Consider the following 20,134-nt stretch of genomic DNA (forward strand, 5'->3'; position numbering starts at 1 on the left):
CCGATTCCAAAAACGTTCCAGTGGCTCATGAGCCGCTCGGAACGCTTTCATGAAAAAGCCAGGTGCCGGCTAAAAAAAAATTGAAAAAAAGATACGGGGTTATGGCTGATAGCATTACCCATAAGCCCGGATAAACCACTTAAAAGCCGCAATGCATTTATATGTTTTTCGGTCTTGAAGTAGTTAAGCCAGGCATGTCCAAAGTCCGGCCTGCAGGCCAATCGCGGACCGCGCCCCGGTTTTGAATGGCCCGCCTGGTTATCTAAACATATTATATATATATATATATATATATATATATATATATATATATATATATATATCTTTTGTGGCCCCCAATCTCCCAGCACTGGGGCCACAAAAGATATATAGTCCGGCTGCCTTGGAGATGGGAGGAGGTACGAGTGCCGTGCACACAGGAGGAGTATTTCCTGTTTACACGGCAGCCTCTGTAATAGGAAGTCCCGTCTCCGCCATTGGACGACTGTTCTGTCCATCAAAGGAGGCGGGACTTTCTCTTAAAGAGGCCGATGTGTAAACAAGAGATTCTCCTGTTCTTTGGCGCTCATCCTGCCCCCTCCATGTCCCCTCCAAGGCTGCACTGATGGCAATGGTGAGTACATTCCTGGCTAATGGTGGCTGCATTCCTGGCAATGGTTGGGGTTGCATTCCCAGCAATGGTGGGCGCGCAGATGGGCACTGACCCTTATTTTGCTTCAAAGTTTTTTATTTAAAATTTTAAGTTTTTTCCTGAAACTTCCCTCTTAAAGTGAAGGTGCGTACTATTCGCCAATAAATACGGTATATCCAAATAACATGCCCAAGCTCATCTGTTCAACACACACAGCCACAAAGGCAAGAGAATTCTTGTTGGGCCGTGTATTAGAGCCCAAACGAACACACTTAGACCAAATTTTAATGTTTCAAAGAATGTCAGGCAAAATGGTCGGCCCTCACGCATGTTCAATCCATCAAATCTGACCCTCTTTGAAAAAAGTTTGGACACCCCTGGGTTAAGCTATTCCGAGTATTGCATGCAGCATTTGGACCACACTACCGCAGAGCTTGGGCTGAACAATGAACTAGGATGTCCTGCTTCTGTGTCCACCACTGTGGTGGCTTCCAACATGAGTGTTCGTCTACATTTCCTTTGATTGGTAAGGCCAAATCCAACTGACTCCCAAGATGACTGCTGCTTCCATCTGGGGAGACCAAAACAGATATACACACACCGGCCACCTTATTAGGTCCCCCTTGCTAGTACCGAATTGGACCCCCTTTTGCCTTAATTCTTGGTGGCATAGATACAAGGTTTTGGAAACGTTACTCAGAGGTTTTGCTCCATAGTGACATGATAACATCACGCAGTTGCTGCAGATTGGTCGGCTGCACATCCATGATGCCGATCTCCCCTTCCACCACATCCCAGAGGTCCTCTATTGGATGAGATCTGGTGAGTGTGGAGGCCATTGGAGGACAGGGACCTCATTGTCCAGTGGTGAGATGATTGGAGCTTTGTGACATGGTGCATTATCCTGCTGGAAAGAGCCGGAGATGGGAAGATGGGAAGATGGGGACACTGTACTCCTAGAGGGATGGACATGGTCAGCAACAATACTCAGGTAGGTCGTGGTGTTTAAAGCATGCTCAATTGGTACTAAGGGGTCCAAAGTGTGCCAAGAAAATACCTCCCACACCATTACACCCCCACCACCAGCCTGAACCAGTGATACAAGGTAGGATGGATCCATGCGCCAAATTCTGACCCCACCATCTGAATGTCGCAGCTGAACAAGCAACATTTTCCCAATCTTCTATTGTCCGATTTCGGTGATTCTGTGTCAATTGTTTGCCTCAGTTACCTGTTCTTACAGGAGTGGCACCCGGTGTGGTCTTCTGCTGCTGTAGCCCATCCACTTCAAGGTTGGATGTGTTGTGTGTTTAGAGATGATATTCTGCATACCTTGGGTGTAACGAGTGGTTATTTGAGTGACTGTTGCCTTTCTATCATCTGAAACCAGTCTGCCCATTTTCCTCCACACAACTGTCGCTCACTGGATATTTTCTCTTTTCCCCACCATTCTCTGTAAACCCCAAGAGATGGTTGTGTGTGAAAATCCCAGAAATACTCAGACCAGCCCATCTGGCGCCAACAACCATGCCACGTTCAGAGTCACTTAAAGCGGGTTTCCACCCAAAAATGTAACTTCCGCTTTTCTGGTTTCCACCGCGCTCCAGTGTCGCATTTGGCACCTATCAGGGGGGAGCAGATACCTGTCCAATTCTGGTATTTTGCTCTTACTTCCGGGCATAGATAGCCGAGCCACCCATGGGTATCTACGCCACTTCTGGCACCTTCTCCTCCCCCGCGTTCTGGGATACACACAGGTCCCAGAACACAGCAGAAACCAGTGGGATAGCACAGTGTGAGTCGCGCATGCGCAGTAGGGAATCAGGAAGTGAAGTCGCAAGGCTTCACTTCCTGATTCCCATACCGAAGACGGCAGCGGCAGCACCCGACGGCCGAGGGATAGATCGGCTTCGGGTGCCGACATGGCGGGCGCCCTGGACAGGTAAGTGTCCTTATTTTAAAAAAGTCAGCAGCTGCAGTATTTTGTGAAAAAAAGTCCACCTTTCTTTCCCCATTCTGATGCTCGGTTTAAACTTCATCAATTCATCTTCACCACGTCTTGACGCCTAAATGCACTGAGTTGCTGCTGTGTGATTGGCCGATTAGCAATTTGTGTTAACAAGCAATCGAACGGGTGTACCTAAATAAAGTGGCCGGTGAGTATAAAGAGTCGTCGCCAACAGCAACCCGCTTTCCCCATTCCGTCACCCCCTGGTGCAGCAGAGGACATGAAATCTGAAGCCGTGCAGCGGAGCTTGCACTCCTCTCTCCATGCCCCCAGTATCATTATCTGCTCATTAGCAAAGTCGGAGCATAAAGACGGAACCTGATTGGTTGGTGAAGAGCTCCGACATTTGCTCGGCTGCCCGCTTTGCGCCGGTATAGGGCATGAAGATGGAGCGTTTTGCTGAGGGAGAACATATGGCCGGTGGAAGCCGATTGTCTCGTCTCTGAGGGATGTCATTAGGAGAAAGTAGGCTGATTGCCGAGATTGGAGCATGCGGAGGCTGGAGAGAGTTCAGAGCACAATTCACCGATGTAATCAGGCCGGGAGGAGGCGGAACGCATTGATTATATGAACTTAGATAATCACCACCCCAACCCAGCAGGCGAGGGCACGAGCATCACACAACTTCAAAACTCTGCTTTTTTTTTTTTTAATAAAGTAAAAAGATTATAAAGTACATCCACATGCTGACCTCCCGCCAGGAAAATACGTCATTACTTCGATGTTACATACCGCCGTTCTAGCTGCCATAACGCGGTATCTTTTTGTTCTTTCGGAGAGTCGATGGCACAATTGATCCCAGCCGCAGAATCACTTTTAGAGGTGGCGGGAGAGGTCGCCCCCCCAGTCACTTTTAGAGGTGGCGGGAGAAGTCGCCTCCCCAGTCACTTTTAGAGGTGGCGGGAGAGGTCGCCCCCCAGTCACTTTTAGAGGTGGCGGGAGAGGTCGCCCCCCAATCACTTGTAGAGGTGGTGGGAGAGGTAACCCCCCAGTCACTTTTAGAGGGCGGGAGAGGTCGCCCCCCCAATCACTTTTAGAGGTAGTGGGAGAGGTCGCCCCCCCAGTCACTTTTAGAGGTGGCGGGAGAGGTCACCCCTCAGTCACTTTTAGAGGTGGCGGGAGAGGTCGCCTCCCCAATCACTTTTAGAGGTGGCGGGAGAGGTCGCCCCGTAGTCACTTTTAGAGGTAGCGGGAGAGGTCGCCCCGTAGTCACTTTTAGAGGTGGCGGGAGAGGTCGCCCCCCCAGTCACTTTTAGAGGTGGTGGGAGAGGTCGCCCCCCCCAGTCACTTTTAGAGGTGGCGGGAGAGGTCGCCCCCCCAGTCACTTTTAGAGGTGGCGGGAGAGGTCGCCCCCCAATCAATCACTTTTAGAGGTGGCGGGAGAGGTCGCCCCCCAGTCACTTTTAGAGGTGGCGGGAGAGGTCGCCCCCCAGTCACTTTTAGAGGTGGCGGGAGAGGTCGCCCCCCAGTCACTTTTAGAGGTGGCGGGAGAGGTCGCCCCCCAATCAATCACTTTTAGAGGTGGCGGGAGAGGTCGCTCCCCAATCACTTTTAGAGGTGGCCGGAGAGGTCGCCCCCCCAGTCACTTTTAGAGGTGGCGGGAGAGGTCGCTCCCCAATCAGTTTTAGAGGTGGCGGGAGAGGTCGCCCCCCAGTCACTTTTAGAGGTGGCGGGAGAGGTCGCCTCCCCAATCACTTTTAGAGGTGGCGGGAGAGGTCGCCCCCCCACCAATCACTTTTACAGGTGGCGGGAGAGGTCGCCTCCCCATTCACTTTTAGAGGTGGTGGGAGAGGTCGCCCCGTAGTCACTTTTAGAGGTGGCGGGAGAGGTCGCCCCCCCAGTCACTTTTAGAGGTGGCGGGAGAGGTCACCCCCCCCAGTCACTTTTAGAGGTGGCGGGAGAGGTCGCCCCCCCAGTCACTTTTAGAGGTGGTGGGAGAGGTCGCCCCCCAGTCACTTTTAGAGGTGGCGGGAGAGGTCGCCCCCCAGTCACTTTTAGAGGTGGAGGGAGAGGTTGCCCCCCCAGTTACTTTTAGAGGTGGCGGGAGAGGTCGCCCCCCCAATCAATCACTTTTAGAGGTGGCGGGAGAGGTCTCCCCCCAGTCACTTTTAGAGGTGGCGGGAGAGGTCGCCCCCCAGTCACTTTTAGAGGTGGCGGGAGAGGTCGCCCCCCAGTCACTTTTAGAGGTGGCGGGAGAGGTCGCCTCCCCAATCACTTTTAGAGGTGGCGGGAGAGGTCGCCCCCCCCAATCACTTTTACAGGTGGCGGGAGAGGTCGAGTCCCCATTCACTTTTAGAGGTGGCGGGAGAGGTCGCCCCCCAGTCACTTTTAGAGGTGGAGGGAGAGGTTGCCCCGCAATCACTTTTAGAGGTGGCGGAAGAGGTCGCCCCCCCCAATCACTTTTAGAGGTGGCGGGAGAGGTCACCCCCCAGTCACTTTTAGAGGTGGAGGGAGAGGTTGCCCCCCCAGTTACTTTTAGAGGTGGCGGGAGAGGTCGCCCCCCCAATCACTTTTACAGGTGGCGGGAGAGGTCGCCTCCCCATTCACTTTTAGAGGTGGCGGGAGAGGTCGCCCCCCATTGGGCAATGGGGACAATGTTTGGGGACTTACCTGACCACAGCTCTCTCCAGGTATACTGAAGTCGTACTCGGCACTTCTTCTGGTAGCACAGGAGCTTGTGTATAATCTGTATACAACGTCTGCCAGACAGAGAAGAAGAATGGGATAATTAGGTGTAAGTACTAAAGCATTCTAGAATGCAACTTACTGTATATTAAAACGTAATAAAGCCGTATTAAATCCAAAACCAAAAATGTAACATGTTGCAGCTTACCAATCATTAGATGTGGCGGCTGCATTCATTTTCTTTTTTAGGCTTCTTTCCAACTCCGTTTTCACCTGGTGATCTGGTAAGTAGCACGCCTCCTTTATTAGAGCGCTCCCCACTCTGGATAAAGGAGCAAATGGGGCACTGCAGACAGCAGCATTGTTAGTCCAGGGGGGCAGGGGAGTGTTAGCAGACACTAACAAATTGAAGCCAAACTTCAGCAACCACTTTACCATTATGGATGGTTTGGATGTTTTCGAGTCGAGCGCAAGTTCGACTTGAACATCCGCTGTTCGCAGAACAAACTGATATATGGGGGTGTTCGCGCCAAATTCAAGCGTCGCAGAGAGCCCCAAAATGCACTGCGAGATCGCAGTGCATCGACGGCTGCTGATTGGCCAAAGTATGCACCTGACCTTTGGCCGATCATGGCTCAGGGGGCTAAGCCCACGCCCCACACTATATAAGGCTGCTTACACAGCGGTCGTATGTAGCGTGATATCGTGGAGAGATTGGGAGAGCTTGAGCTAGATTAGGCAGGTTAGTTAGTAGTGTGCAGTCAGTGTAGACTATATATATATATATATATATATATATATATACATACATAGACACACACACACATATATATATATATATATATATATTAGACTGCCTGCACTGTGTATATAGTCTACACTGAATGCACTATCTATGTGTGTGTGTATATTGAGAGATATATATATATATATATATATATATATATATATATATACACACACACACACACACACATACACAGTGCAGTTAATGCAGAGTATATATTATAGTGTATTGAAGTGGTTAAGGGGAACCCCATGGCAAAAAATGTTTTTAAATGTGGGTGGGGTCCCCCCAAAAATCCATACCAGACCCCTATCCGAGCAAGCAGCCTGGCATACCAGGAAATAAACTATACCAGACCGCTTGCCCTTAACATGGGGAGGGTGCTTTGGGGTCTCCCCCAAAGCACCTTGTCCCCATGTTGATGGGGACAAGAGCCTTTTCCCCGACAACCCTGGTCATTGGTTGTCGGGGTATGCGGGTGGGGGGGGGCTTATCAGAATCCGGAAGCCCCCTTTAACAAGGAGGCACCCAGATCCTGCCTCCCCCTACGTGAATGGGTATTGGGTACATTGTATCCCTTACCCATTCACCAAAAAAAAGTGTCAAAAATTTAAAACCACAAGAGACAGTTTTTGACAATTCCTTTATTAAAAAAATAAATAGTTTCCGTGATGTCCATCCATCTTCAATCACGCCGCCAGACAGACCCAAAAAATAAAAAAAGCCCCACCTCGATGTGATAGCAGGCAGAACTGCTATCTCTTGGCTGTTTTTCAGGTCCGTCGGGCGGCATGATTGACGATGGATGAACATTGCGGGCCACTTGTCAAAAACTGTCTGTTGTGGTTTTTACTTTTTGACACCTTTTTTGGTAAATGGGTAGGGGTACAATTCACGAGGGGACCCCCGTATTAAAGGGGGCATCCAGATTTCGATAAGCCCCCCCTCCCCCCCGCAGACCCCAACAACCAATGGCCAGGGCTGTCGGGAAGAGGCTTTTGTCGCCATCAACATGGGGACAAAGTGCTTTGGGGGGCAACCACTTTACAGGCAGACTAAGGGGACCCAGCAGGCACAATATTTAAATGAATATTTCATTTTATTGTTTCACTATTAAAATCACTGCTCCTGAAAATACGGTCGTTTTAAAAACATTTTTTTGCATTGATACATGTCCCCTGGGGCAGGACCCGGGTCTCCAAACACTTTTTATGGCAATAACTTGCATATAAGCCTTTAAAATTAGCACTTTTGATTTTTCACGTTCGTGTCCCATAGACTTTAATGGGGTTCGCGTGTTAAATGGTTTGTCTCAGATACATTCTGCTGGAGAGCTTGTTCTGTTGAAAAACAACAGACTCACCAGGTGGAAATAGCGGAAAGGAAGTCTAAAAAAGAAAATAAATGCAGCCGTCACAGCTAAGAATTGGTAAGCTGCAATATAATAAAGATTGGCATTTAGGTTCAAAACCACTTTAAATGACTGCCCATCATATTAATGGATTTTTTATTTCCATTAAATAATAAATAAAGACAGCAGTCAAAAGAAATCAATAGAGCCAGAAACAAGCAGCAAATTATATATATATATATATATATATATATATATATATATATATATATATATATATACACACACACATATATATACACACACACATGCATACATACACACATATACTGTATATACACAGTATCTCACAAAAGTAAGTACACCCCTCAAATTTCTGTAAATCTTTTCTTCTCTCTTTTCATGTGACAACACTGAAGAAATGACACTTGTCTACAATGTAAAGTAGTGAGTGTACAGCTTGTATAACAGTGTAAATTTCCTGTCCCATCAAAATAACTCAACACACAGCCATTAATGTCTAAACCGCTGGCAACAAAAGTGAGTACACCCCTAAGTGAAAATGTCCAAATTGGGCCCAAAGTGTCAATATTTTGTGTGGCCACCATTATTTTCCAGCACTGCCTTAACCCTCTTGGGCATGGAGGTCACCAGAGCTTCACAGGTTGGCACTGGAGTCCTCTTCCCCTCCCCCATGATGACATCACAGAGCTGGTGGATGTTGGAGACCTTGTGCTCCTCCACCTTCCGTTTGAGGATGTCCCACAGATGATCAATAGGGTTTAGGTCTGGAGACATGATTGGCCAGTCCATCACCTTTACCCTCAGTTTCTTTAGCAAGGCAGTGGTGGTCTTGGAGGTGTGTTTGGGGTGGTTATCATGTTGGAATACTGCCCTGTGGCCCAGTCTCTGAAGGGAGGGGATCATGCTCTGCTTCATTATGTCACAGTACATGTTGGCATTCATGGTCCCCTCAATGATCTGTAGCTCCCCAGTGCTGGTGTCCTATCACATCGTTTCCCCTATCGGATAGTGTCCGCTGTGTACTGTGCCGTGAGTCCAGGTTGTAGCCCCACCATCCAAGTGGACAGAGTTGGAATAAAAAGAGCCGAGCACAGCGAGGCCGTGCCCGAAGCGTGGCGAGCGAAGCGAGCCCGCGAGGGGCCCTCTAATATTGGCAGCCCTATGTCCTCTTGGATGGTGGGGCTAGCACCTCCATTCACGGTGCAGGCGCCGTTCATCTTCTGAGATTTTCCGAATCTCCTTCTGCTCCGTAGTGTGCAAGCGCTGAGCCTACGCAGTACGGGGCGAACACTATCCGATGGACGGACGCTATATGCCAGAACACCGGCAGCACTAATGCAGCCCCAGACCACGACATTCTCACCACCATGCTTGACTGTAGGAAAGACACACTTGTCTTTGTACTAACAAAAATGTGAGGGGTGTACTCACTTTTGTGAGATACTGTATATATTTTTTGCACACATGCTTAAAAAGATAATTTTAGGCCTGAAGATTAAAAGCCCCCCCTCCCCCCAAAACATGGTTTTCAAAAAGCAGATGCCCTAAAGAATAAAATAGCGGTAATCTTTTATGTCACGCGATATTACCGCAAAAGGTCTAAGAAATACACTGAAGTAAGTTTTAGGGCACACAAACCCAATAAATTACCCAAACTGTTGGTAAAATCTAAAAGCTGAGGATGCCCCGAGTAAATAGATACCCAACATGTCAAACTTTAACCACTTTCCAACCGGCGCACGCCGATGTATGCCGGCAGAATGGCATGGGCAGGCATATTGGCGTACAGGTACGTCCAATGTTTAATGCCGCCCTGCCAATCTTTAATGCTCGCGTGCCGGTCAGGACCCCCCGTGGGTCCGGTCGTAGGTCCCGCGGACTCGATCGCTGCAGGCATACCTGCGATCGTCTAACGGGGCGGCTGAACGGCGAGATGCCGTTGTAAACAGCATCTCCCTGTTCTGCCTAGCAACAAGTGACGCTGATCTCTGCTCCATGCGATTGGAGCAAAGATCAGTGTTCACTAAAAGAAAGCCCAGCCCCCCACAGTTAGTAACACACCCCTAGGAACACTTAACCCCTACACTGCCACCCACTGGTTAACCCCTTCACTGCCAGTGTCATTTACACAGGAATCAGTGCATTTGTATAGCAGTGATTGCAATGGTCCCAAAAATATGTCAAAAATGTCCAATGTGTCCGCCACAATGTCGCAGTCACAATAAAAAAAAATCGCTGATCACCGCCATTACTAGTAAAAAAAAAATTATTAATAAAAATGCCATAAAACTATCCCTATTTTGTAAACGCTATAACTTTTGCGCAAACCAATCAATAATCGCTTATTGCGATTTTTTTTACCAAAAATATGTAGAAGAATACGTATCGGCCTAAACTGAGGGAAAAAAATGTTTTTTTATGTGTTTTTGGGGGATATTTATTATAACAAAAAGTAAAAAATAATGCATTTTTTTCAAAATTGTCGCTCTACCCTGTTTCCCCTAAAATAAGACCTAGTGTGATTGTCGGTGACAGCTGCAATAAAAGCCCTACCCCCCAAATAAGCCCTAGTTAAAGTCCTTGTAGGTCTTCTTTTTCAGGGTAGGGCTTATTTTTGAGGAAACAGAGTAGGGCTTATTTGGGTGGTAGGGCTTATATTGCAGCCAACACCGACAATCACGCTAGGTCTTATTTTAGGGGAAACAAGGTATTTGTGTTTATAGCGCAAAAAATAAAAACCGCAGGAGGTGATCAAATACCACCAAAATAAAGCTCTATTTGTGGGAAAAAAAGGACATCAATTTTATTTGGGAGCCACGTCGCACGACCGCGCAATTGTCTGTTAAAGCGACGCAGTGCCGAATCGCAAAAAGTGGTCTGGTCTTAAGCCAGCAAAATGGTCCGGTCTGTAAGTGGTTAAAGTGGGAGTAAACTCCCATGAGTGAATTTTACCTATGGGTAAAAGATGGCCTAAGTGTGCACCATTTAGGAGATATTTACTGTAGGCTCCCCCTGAAGAAGGAGTGGAGGACAAGCCGTAACGCTTAGGATTCATCGAATGTAAATTACTATTTGTTATATGTCCATACCTTGAGTGCATTTATTCTCTGTGAGCTATCAGAGATATTATACACTAGAAAGCTATTGTGCACAGATATATTTATCTTTTCTATGTATGTATGAAAATAATGGCATTTTGATACTTTTTTCTGATACATTGTTTAAATAAAATTACTTTTTATATCTTTACTATACTATATGTCTGACAATCTATGCCTTTAAAGTCCCACCCTTATGGGGAAAACTTTGGTACCATATAAATTTGGGATGTTGGCTGGTAAATAGGAAGGAAGGCAGGTGATAATGGGGGCGCCTTCAGCAATAACAACATGCCGCTGGAGGGCTTTGTTCTAAGGTTTACTACCACTTTAAAATTTGCGTGCGCCCGTGAAAATGGCAACAAAATTTTAGTATCAGATATTTTCTATCGGCAACGCATTAAAAGCCCCCTATAGGTCATCAGTTTAGGGTTACAGAAGAGGTCCGGTGCTAGAATTATCACTCTCACTCCCGCGTGCGCGGCGATGTGCAATATGTTTATCGCAATCTGCGTTTTCATGCATAGGCACACCCCGCCGCCGTGTGCGTTTACACTCGTACGCATATGTGGGGGTGAGGGGGGACTCAACTTTTTTGGCTGGGTACTTTATGTGCTTGGGTGTAACGTAAAGCGGAGTTCCACCCAAAATTGGAAGCTCCGCATGTTCGCCAACCCACCCCCCCCCCCCCCCACACAAACATTTTCACCTTTCTAGGGGGGGGCGGATACCTGTCAAAGCATCGTTGTGTGGCGATCCACGAAATGTCCGGCCCTTCCTCCTTTTTCCCCGCTGCCTTCTGGAAGACACACAGGTCACAGAAGACAGCAGAGACCATTCAGAAAGCGCAGCGCGTCTCGCGCAGTAGGAAGCAGGATGTGAAGCCGCAATGTTTCACTTCCTGTTTCCCTTAGTAAGGGATGTCGGCGCCTACACCGGGAGCCGATGGACCGGTCGGCTTCGAGGTGCCGACATCGCAGGATCCCTGGGACAGGTAAGTGTCCTTATATTAAAAGTCAGCAGCTCCAGTATTTGTAGCTGCTGACTTAAAGGAGAAGTCCAGCCTGAGCTCGTTTGGCTGGGCTTCTCCTATGGGTCACAGGAGTGCAATTCGTTTTGCACTCTATTGGAAGAGAAAAAAAAAAAGGGTAAAGGGCCACAGGGGCCCCAATTCCGACTTTAAAGGCAAGATGGACAATGATATAGTACAAATATATATTTTATTAACAATAAATCATATAAACAGGTCAAGTAAAAAAGAATTAAAAACATACGATAGGCATATGATAGTAATGAGTATCTAGTGTAAACAAGAGAGTGGACACCATAAAAATGGAAGTGAGCCCCTGTGCGTCAACGCGTTTCGCTGTTTTGCTTCGTCAGGACACACTTGGGGGTAGTTGGAAGGTACAAATCTCACTTGTTGGAATAGAAATATGTCCACATGGAGAGCTCCCAGATGATCACCCAGGAATCACTGTGTATCACTGAATCGCTGTGTAAAGCAAGAGGCCGTTTCTTACTAATACCAGCGAGTGTGTATAGGGCTGATGGCGTAAAGATATATAGATATAAATATAAATTGATATGGTTCCCTGGGGGAGGAAGGAGATACCCCGTAAGTATCCAGATAATTAAAAGGGGAGAGTAATAGAGAGAAGGGTAGAACACGCAACACCCTTTCACCTGTTTTCAGTCCATAGAAACAGTGGCTGGGTATACTGGACTCTCCTATACCTGCCCACAGGCAGTATAACTATATAGGCTCCATAGGTATATATAAACAGGCCATAGTAACATGAGGTTCAATGTCTCCCCCAGGAACAAACATTCCTGTGAACCCGTTTTCAGCAGAGAGCGGTCTGAAGTCCGCTCTCTGCTGACGACGTCACGGAAATCAGTCCAGGCACCGTGTCATCCCGACAATAAAGTCTGGATCCACCAGGTCTCTGGACTGACACCCGTCTCAGGCTCTCAGCGAGCCGCTCCCCGCTCCCCACCCCTCCACAGCTCAGCGCTCCAGTGTGCGTGTGTCAGAGCGGAGATGTGACTGACAGGCAGCAGATCTCTGCTCGGGGAGGTGTGAGAACAGAGCCATCGCCGATGTTCGATCGCTCGGACCAGTTCATTGTCTTTCAGATTTTGGGGGGGGGGGCGGATTGTGGCCAGTGGGAGCAGAAAAAGGCAGGCCCAGCATAAGCGACAACAAATATGGCCTCGGGGTTGGTGGTCAATTGGAGGAGTAGTTCCCCTATTATTAGGAGGAACAGTATCCCATGATTGGTATCGGTGGAAGAAAATTGGTGGATACAGTGAGTGGTTGGTACTGATCGCTCCTGTGTCCATTCATAGGCGAAGCATAGTAAACTGTTTACTATGCTTTGGTGTATGAATGAAGGGGGTGCTCCAAAATTCATTCAGTGTAACTTAGGCTGCAGAGATGCAGATTGAGGACAGTGTCCTCAAGCTACTTTCTATTGGCTAAAAGGTGAAACATCACGTCAGTGTCACCTATCAGTGCTGCATATTAGTGCTTGTCAGTGCCGCCTCTTCAGTGCCCGTCAGTGCCACCTCTTCAGTGCCCGTCAGTGCCACCTCTTCAGTGCCCATCAGTGCCGCTTCGTCAGTGCCGCCTCATCAGCGCCCGTCAGTGCCGCCTCTTCAGCGCCCGTCAGTAAAGCCTCTTCAGTGTCCGTCAGTAAAGCCTCTTCAGTGCTCGTCAGTGCAGCCTCATCAGCGCCCGTCAGTAAAGCCTCTTCAGCGTCCATCAGTAAAGCCTCTTCAGCGTCCGTCAGTAAAGCCTCTTCAGCGCCCGTCAGTAAAGCCTCTTCAGCGCCCGTCAGTAAAGCCTCTTCATCGCCCGTCAGTAAAGCCTCTTCAGCGCCCGTCAGTGCAGCCTCTTCAGCGCCCGTCAGTGCAGCCTCATCAGCGCCCGTCAGTGCAGCCTCATCAGCGCCCGTCAGTGCAGCCTCATCAGCGCCCGTCAGTGCAGCCTCATCAGCGCCCGTCAGTAAAGCCTCATCAGCGCCCGTCAGTAAAGCCTCATCAGCGCCCGTCAGTAAAGCCTCTTCAGCGCCCGTCAGTAAAGCCTCTTCAGCGCCCGTCAGTAAAGCCTCTTCAGCGTCCGTCAGTAAAGCCTCTTCAGTGTCCGTCAGTAAAGCCTCTTCAGTGTCCGTCAGTAAAGCCTCTTCAGTGTCCGTCAGTGCAGCCGAAAACATTTACTTGGAAAATTTTATAACAAAAATACCGGTAAGGGGGAAAAAAATGTCGGTCTTTTTTTATTTGCTTAGTAAAAAATAGAAAAAATAAATAAAAAAAAAAACCCAGTGGTGATCAAATGCCATTAAAAGAAAGCTCTATATGTGAGAGCAAAACTATAAAAATGTTGTTTGGGTACAGTGTAGCATGACCGCGCAATTGTCATTTAAAATGCGACAGCGCTGAAAGCTGAACATTGGCCTGGGCAGGAAGGCCGGGGGGGGGGGGGGGGAGTGGCCGGTATTGAAGTGGTTAAAGAGATTTTGCTGGGTTGATGACGCCGCGTTGCATCATTTATGAGATCAAATGCACTCAATCGCGCCGGCTGATCCCGGCTCCGATCTCTTTTGTGCGGCGTACGCGCGCTACGGGAGAAGAACATTTGGAAAATGAAGTCATTCAGTGGAAAAGGAGTCGGATCGGCGTCGGTATAAAAGGTCTGATCTAAGGTTACGATAATTAGCATTAATAATTTACAATGTTTGTGTCTCCGGCTTTGCCGATTTCACCGCAACTCGGGAACGGAACAGATAATGGGGCAAAAAAATAATGCATTATCACCCTCCGGTCCAATCAGGAGCCAGACAGCCCAATGGAAAGATGGTTTATCCGAGAGTCGGTCTGTTTACTGAACGGCATGCGAGGGGCCCAGAGCTTTCCTTCTATAGGCCACATCCACTTCTCCAACGCCCCTACAAACACTGCCTGGTGAGAAATATTCAAAGTATCACAATAAATTCTTTACTTTACCTGGTGATCCCGCCAGTAACACACTTCCTACTCTAACCACTGGAAGAAGGTTTTACCCCTCCCCCTTCATGACCAGGCCATTTTTTTTTGCTATTCAGCACTGCGCTACTTTAGCTGGCAATTGCGTGGTCATGTGATGCTGTACACAAAATAAAATTTAAATAATTTTTTTTCCCCCCACAAATAGAGCTTTGTTTTGGTGGTATTTAATCACCGCTGCGTTTTTTTTATTTATTATTATTATTTATTTAGGCTATAAATGAATAAAATGAATAGAAATCGAAAGTTTAAAAAAAAAAAAAAAAAATTTTTTACTTTCTGCTATACGACATTTACATTAATAAAAAAATAAATAAAAAAGAATAATTTACAATAAAAAAAAAAAAAAAATGTAATGTCTTCATTAATTTAGGCCAATATGTATTCTGCTACATGTTTTTGGTTCCCAATCCCAATAAAGCGTATATTGATTGGTTTGCGCAAAAGTTATACCGTCTACAGACTATGGGATATACACTGGAATTTATATTTAATTTTTTTATACTATAGCGAGAATGTGATAGTATGGCGGTCAACCAGAGACTAACTGACACACTTGACACCAATGCAGTGATTGGTGCTAAAAATATGCACTATCACTGTACTAATGACACTGGCTGGGAAGTGATTTCAACTAGGGCAAGTGATGGATTTTATGCCCTGCTTTGCAAGGAAAGAAAATCCGTCACATCCCCCACTGTCAGAACAGAGCTCTCCATTGTTTATATAGGCAGAGCCCTGTCCTGTTTTCCTCCTTCTTGATCAGCGGTGCCGGTGGTCTAACCACAGCACAGCCATCGCGCCTGGAAGAGCAAGATCACATGAGGCCATTCAGTTCGCATTTGCAGCGCTATACAAGTCTTTCATTCATTCATTCACATACAGTATCTCACAAAAGTAAGTACACCCCTCACATTTCTGTAAATATTTTCTTCTATCTTTTCATGTGACAACACTGAAGAAATGACACTTGTCTACAATGTAAAGTAGTGAGTGTACAGCTTGTATAACAGTGTAAATTTGCTGTCCCCTCAAAATAACTCAACACACAGCCATTAATGTCTAAACCATTGGCAACAAAAGTGACTACACCCCTAAGTGAAAATGTCCAAATTGGGCCCAAATTGTCAATATTTTGTGTGGCCACCATTATTTTCCAGCACTGCCTTAACCCTCTTGGGCATGGAGATCACCAGAGCTTCACATGTTACCACTGGAGTCCTCTTCCCCTCCTCCATGATGACATCACAGAGCTGATGGATGTTGGAGGCCTTGCGCTCCTCCACCTTCCGTTTGAGGATGTCCCACAGATGATCAATAGGGTTTAGGTCTGGAGACATGATTGGCCAGTCCATCACCTTCACCCTCAGCTTCTTTTGCAAGGCAGTGGTTGTCTTGGAGGTGTGTTTGGGGTCGTTATGTTGGAATACTGCCCTGCAGCCCAGTCTCTGAAGGGAGGGGAATCATGCTCTGCTTCAGTATGCACACCAGTGGGGGACACCTGATCCACAGGGGCACTCCCACGGGGGACACCTGATCCACAGGGGCACTCCCACGGGGGGACACCTGATCCACAGGGGCACTCCCACGGGGGACACCTGATCCACAGGGGCACTCCCACGGGGGACACCTGATCCACAGGGGCACTCCGATGGGGGACACCTGATCCACAGGGTGAGGGGAAAAAAGGTATTTGATCCCCTGCTGGTTTTGTACATTGACAAAGAAATGATCAGTCTATAATTTTAATGGTAGGTTCATTTTAACAGTGACAGACAGAATAACAACAAAAATAACCAGAAAAACACATTTCAAGAACGTTATAAATTGATTTGCATGTTATAAACCTGCGGGCCCATGGCAGGTGTCGCTATCAGAGGCGTAACTAGAACCTTCAGGGCCCCGGTGCAAGAAATCATGGAGGGCCCCTCTGACCTCCAGCCAGGGTCCTTTCCACTGATCCCGGGGGCAGCAGGACCTGGATAGGAGGGGTAACAAATCCCCTCCATTTTTCCACCTGCAGCCACTGAATGCCTATCAGAGGGAGAGAAGGAGAAGCAGACTTTTAATGGCTGCAGGAGAAAAATGAAGGGGATTTGTTCCTCTAAATGCCCCCTTATCCAGGGGTTCAGGGGCAACATGTGCGCTATTGCAATTGTGCCCCTGGGATGAGTGGCAGCGGTGGGGGATGGAATCAGTGGCAGCAGTGTGGTCGGGGAGGGATAGGATCAGTGGCATTGGTGGTGGTGGTGTGGGATGGTATGAGTGGCAGCAGTGAGGAAGAGATTGGATCAGTGGCAGTGGTGGTGGGGTGGGATCAGTGGCAGCAGTGGTGGTTGGGTGGGGATGGGAGCAGTGGTGGTGGGGGGTGGGATGATTGCCAGCTGTGAGGGGGGATTGGATCAGTGGCAAGGGTTGTGGTTGGAGGATGGGATCAGTGATAGGGGGAATTGAATGGGATGAGTGGCAGAGGTGGTGGGGGGAATCAGATTAGTGGCAAAGGTGATGGTTGGAGGGGGATGGGATAAGTGGCAGCGGTGGGGGGCATTGGATGAAATGAGTGGCAGCAGTGGTTGGAGGATGGGATCCATGGCGAGGCTGGTACATGGGGGGTGGGATGGGATGAGTGGTGGGGAGGGCAGTGGCAGCAGTGATGTGGGGGTTTCAGTGGTGGTGGTGTGGGGGTATCGGTGGCAGTGGTGGTGGTGTGGGGGGTATCAGTGGCAGTAGCGGTGGTGGTGGTGTGGGGGGTATCAGTGGCAGTAGTGGTGGTGTGGGGGGTATCAGTGGCAGTAGTGGTGGTGAGGGGGGTATCATTGGCAGTAGTGGTGGTGTGGGGGTATCAGTGGCAGTAGTGGTGGTGAGGGGTGCATCAGTGGCAGTAGTGGTGGTGGTGTGGGGGGTATCAGTGGCGGTGGTGGTGTGGGGGGTATCAGTGGCGGTAGTGGTGGTGTGGGGGGTATCAGTGGCAGTAGTGGTGGTGTGGGAGGTATCAGTGGCAGCAGTGGTGGTGTGGGAGGTATCAGTGGCAGCAGTGGTGGTGAGTGAGGTATCAGTGGCAGTAGTGGTGGTGAGTGAGGGGGTATCAGTGACAGTGGTGGTGTGGGAGGTATCAGTGGCAGTAGTGGTGGTGAGTGAGGGGGTATCAATGACAGTAGTGGTGATGGCGGTGTGGGGGTATCAGTGGCAATAGTGGTGGTGGTGTGGGGGGTATCAGTGGCAGTAGTGGTGGTAAATGAGGGGTGTATCAGTGGCAGTAGTGGTGGTGAGTGAGGGGGGTATCAGTGGCAGTAGTGGTGGTGGTGAGTGAGGGGGTATCAGTGACAGTAGTGGTGATGGCGGTGTGGGGGGTATCAGTGGCAATAGTGGTGGTGGTGTGGGGGGTATCAGTGGCAGTAGTGGTGGTGGTGGTGGTGAGTGAGAGGGTATCAGTGGCAGCAGTGGTGGTGGTGGTGAGTGAGGGGGTATCAGTGGCAGTAGTGGTGGTGGTGGTGAGTGAGAGGGTATCAGTGGCAGTGGTAGTGGTGGTGAGTGAGGGGGGTATCAGTGGCAGTAGTGGTGGTGGTGGTGGTGGTGAGTGAGGGGGGTATCAGTGACAGTAGTGGTGATGGCGGTGTGGGGGGGTATCAGTGGCAATGGTGGTGGTGGTTATCAGTGGCAGTGGTGGTGGTGAGTGAGGGGGGTATCGGTGGCAGTGGTGAGTGAGGGGGGTATCAGTGGCAGTGGTGGTGAGTGAGGGGGGTAGCAGTGGCGGTGGTGGTGAGTGAGGGGGGTAGCAGTGGTGGTGGTGAGTGAGGGGGGTAGCAGTGGTGGTGGTGAGTGAGGGGGGTAGCAGTGGTGGTGGTGAGTGAGGGGGGTAGCAGTGGTGGTGGTGAGTGAGGGGGGTAGCAGTGGCAGTAGTGGTGGTGAGTGAGGGGGGTATCAGTGACAGTGGTGGTGGTGGTGGTGAGTGAGGGGGGTATCAGTGGCAGTAGTGGTTGTGAGTGAGGGGGGTATCAGTGACAGTAGTGGTGATAGCGGTGTGGGGGGTATCAGTGGCAGTAGTGGTGGTGGTGGTGTGTGTGGGGGGTATAAGTGCAGTGGTGGGGGCGTGTGTGGGGGGGTATAAGTGCAGTGGTGGTGTGGGGGTATCAGTGGCGGTAGTGGTGGTGGTGTGGGGGGTATCAGTGGCGGTAGTGGTGGTGTGGGGGGTATCAGTGGCAGTAGTGGTGGTGTGGGAGGTATCAGTGGCAGTAGTGGTGGTGTGGGAGGGGGTATCAGTGACAGTGGTGGTGTGGGAGGTATCAGTGGCAGTAGTGGTGGTGATTGAGGGGGTATCAATGACAGTAGTGGTGATGGCGGTGTGGGGGGTATCAGTGGCAATAGTGGTGGTGGTGTGGGGGGTATCAGTGGCAGTAGTGGTGGTGGTGGTGAGTGAGATGGTATCAGTGGCAGTAGTGGTGGTGGTGGTGAGTGAGAGGGTATCAGTGGCAGTGGTGGTGGTGGTAGTGATGGTGAGTGAGGGGGGTATCAGTGGCAGTAGTGGTGGTGGTGGTGAGTGAGGGGGGCATCAGTGACAGTAGTGGTGATGGCGGTGTGGGGTATCAGTGGCAATAGTGGTGGTGGTTATCAGTGGCAGTGGTGGTGGTGAGTGAGGGGGGTATCGGTGGCAGTGGTGGTGGTGAGTGAGGGGGGTATTAGTGGCGGTGGTGGTGGTGGTGGTGGTGAGTGAGGGGGGTAGCAGTGGTGGTGGTGAGTGAGGGGGGTAGCAGTGGCAGTAGTGGTGGTGAGTGAGGGGGGTATCAGTGACAGTGGTGGTGGTGGTGGTGAGTGAGGGGGGTATCAGTGGCAGTAGTGGTTGTGAGTGAGGGGGGTATCAGTGACAGTAGTGGTGATGGCGGTGTGTGTGGGGGGTATAAGTGCAGTGGTTGTGGTGTGTGTGTGGGGGGTATAAGTGCAGTGGTGGTGGTGTGTTTGGGGGGGTATAAGTGCAGTGGTGGTGGTGTGTGTGTGGGGGGGGGGGTATAAGTGCAGTGGTGGTGGTGTGTGTGTGGGGGGTATAAGTGCAGTTGTGGTGGTGTGTGTGTGTGTGTGTGTGGGGGGGGGGGTATAAGTGCAGTGGTGGTGGAGGGTATAAGTGCAGTGGTGGTGGTGTGTGTGGGGGGTATAAGTGCAGTGGTGGTGGTGTGTTTGGGGGGGTATAAGTGCAGTGGTGGTGGTGTGTGTGTGGGGGGGGGTATAAGTGCAGTGGTGGTGGTGTGTGTGTGGGGGGTATAAGTGCAGTGGTGGTGGTGTGTGTGTGTGTGTGTGTGTGTGTGTGGGGGGGGTATAAGTGCAGTGGTGGTGGAGGGTATAAGTGCAGTGGTGGTGGTGTGTGTGTGGGGGGTATAAGTGCAGTGGTGGTGGTGTGTTTGGGGGGGGTATAAGTGCAGTGGTGGTGGTGTGTGTGTGTGGGGGGGGGGTATAAGTGCAGTGGTGGTGGTGTGTGTGTGGGGGGTATAAGTGCAGTGGTGGTGGTGTGTGTGTGTGTGTGTGTGTGTGGGGGGGGGGGGGGGTATAAGTGCAGTGGTGGTGGAGGGTATAA

At 49.6% G+C, this 20,134-nt stretch overlaps 1 protein-coding gene across 1 annotated transcript in view; it reads right to left on the minus strand.

Moving 5' to 3' along the window:
* The window catches only part of ARMH3 (armadillo like helical domain containing 3), a gene marked incomplete in the record, with an annotated part of 258,014 nt that overhangs the window by 130,471 nt on the left and 107,409 nt on the right, over nucleotides 1-20,134 (minus strand). The window contains 1 exon segment of the mRNA XM_077455686.1: nucleotides 5,250-5,338. Coding sequence (XP_077311812.1) covers nucleotides 5,250-5,338 — 89 coding nt within the window.

Source organism: Lithobates pipiens, unplaced genomic scaffold (assembly GCF_037356315.1).
Source record: "Lithobates pipiens isolate NorthernLeopardFrog02 unplaced genomic scaffold, aLitPip1_a1.2 Scaffold_25, whole genome shotgun sequence".
In the NCBI taxonomy this organism is placed as follows: Eukaryota; Metazoa; Chordata; class Amphibia; order Anura; family Ranidae; genus Lithobates; species Lithobates pipiens.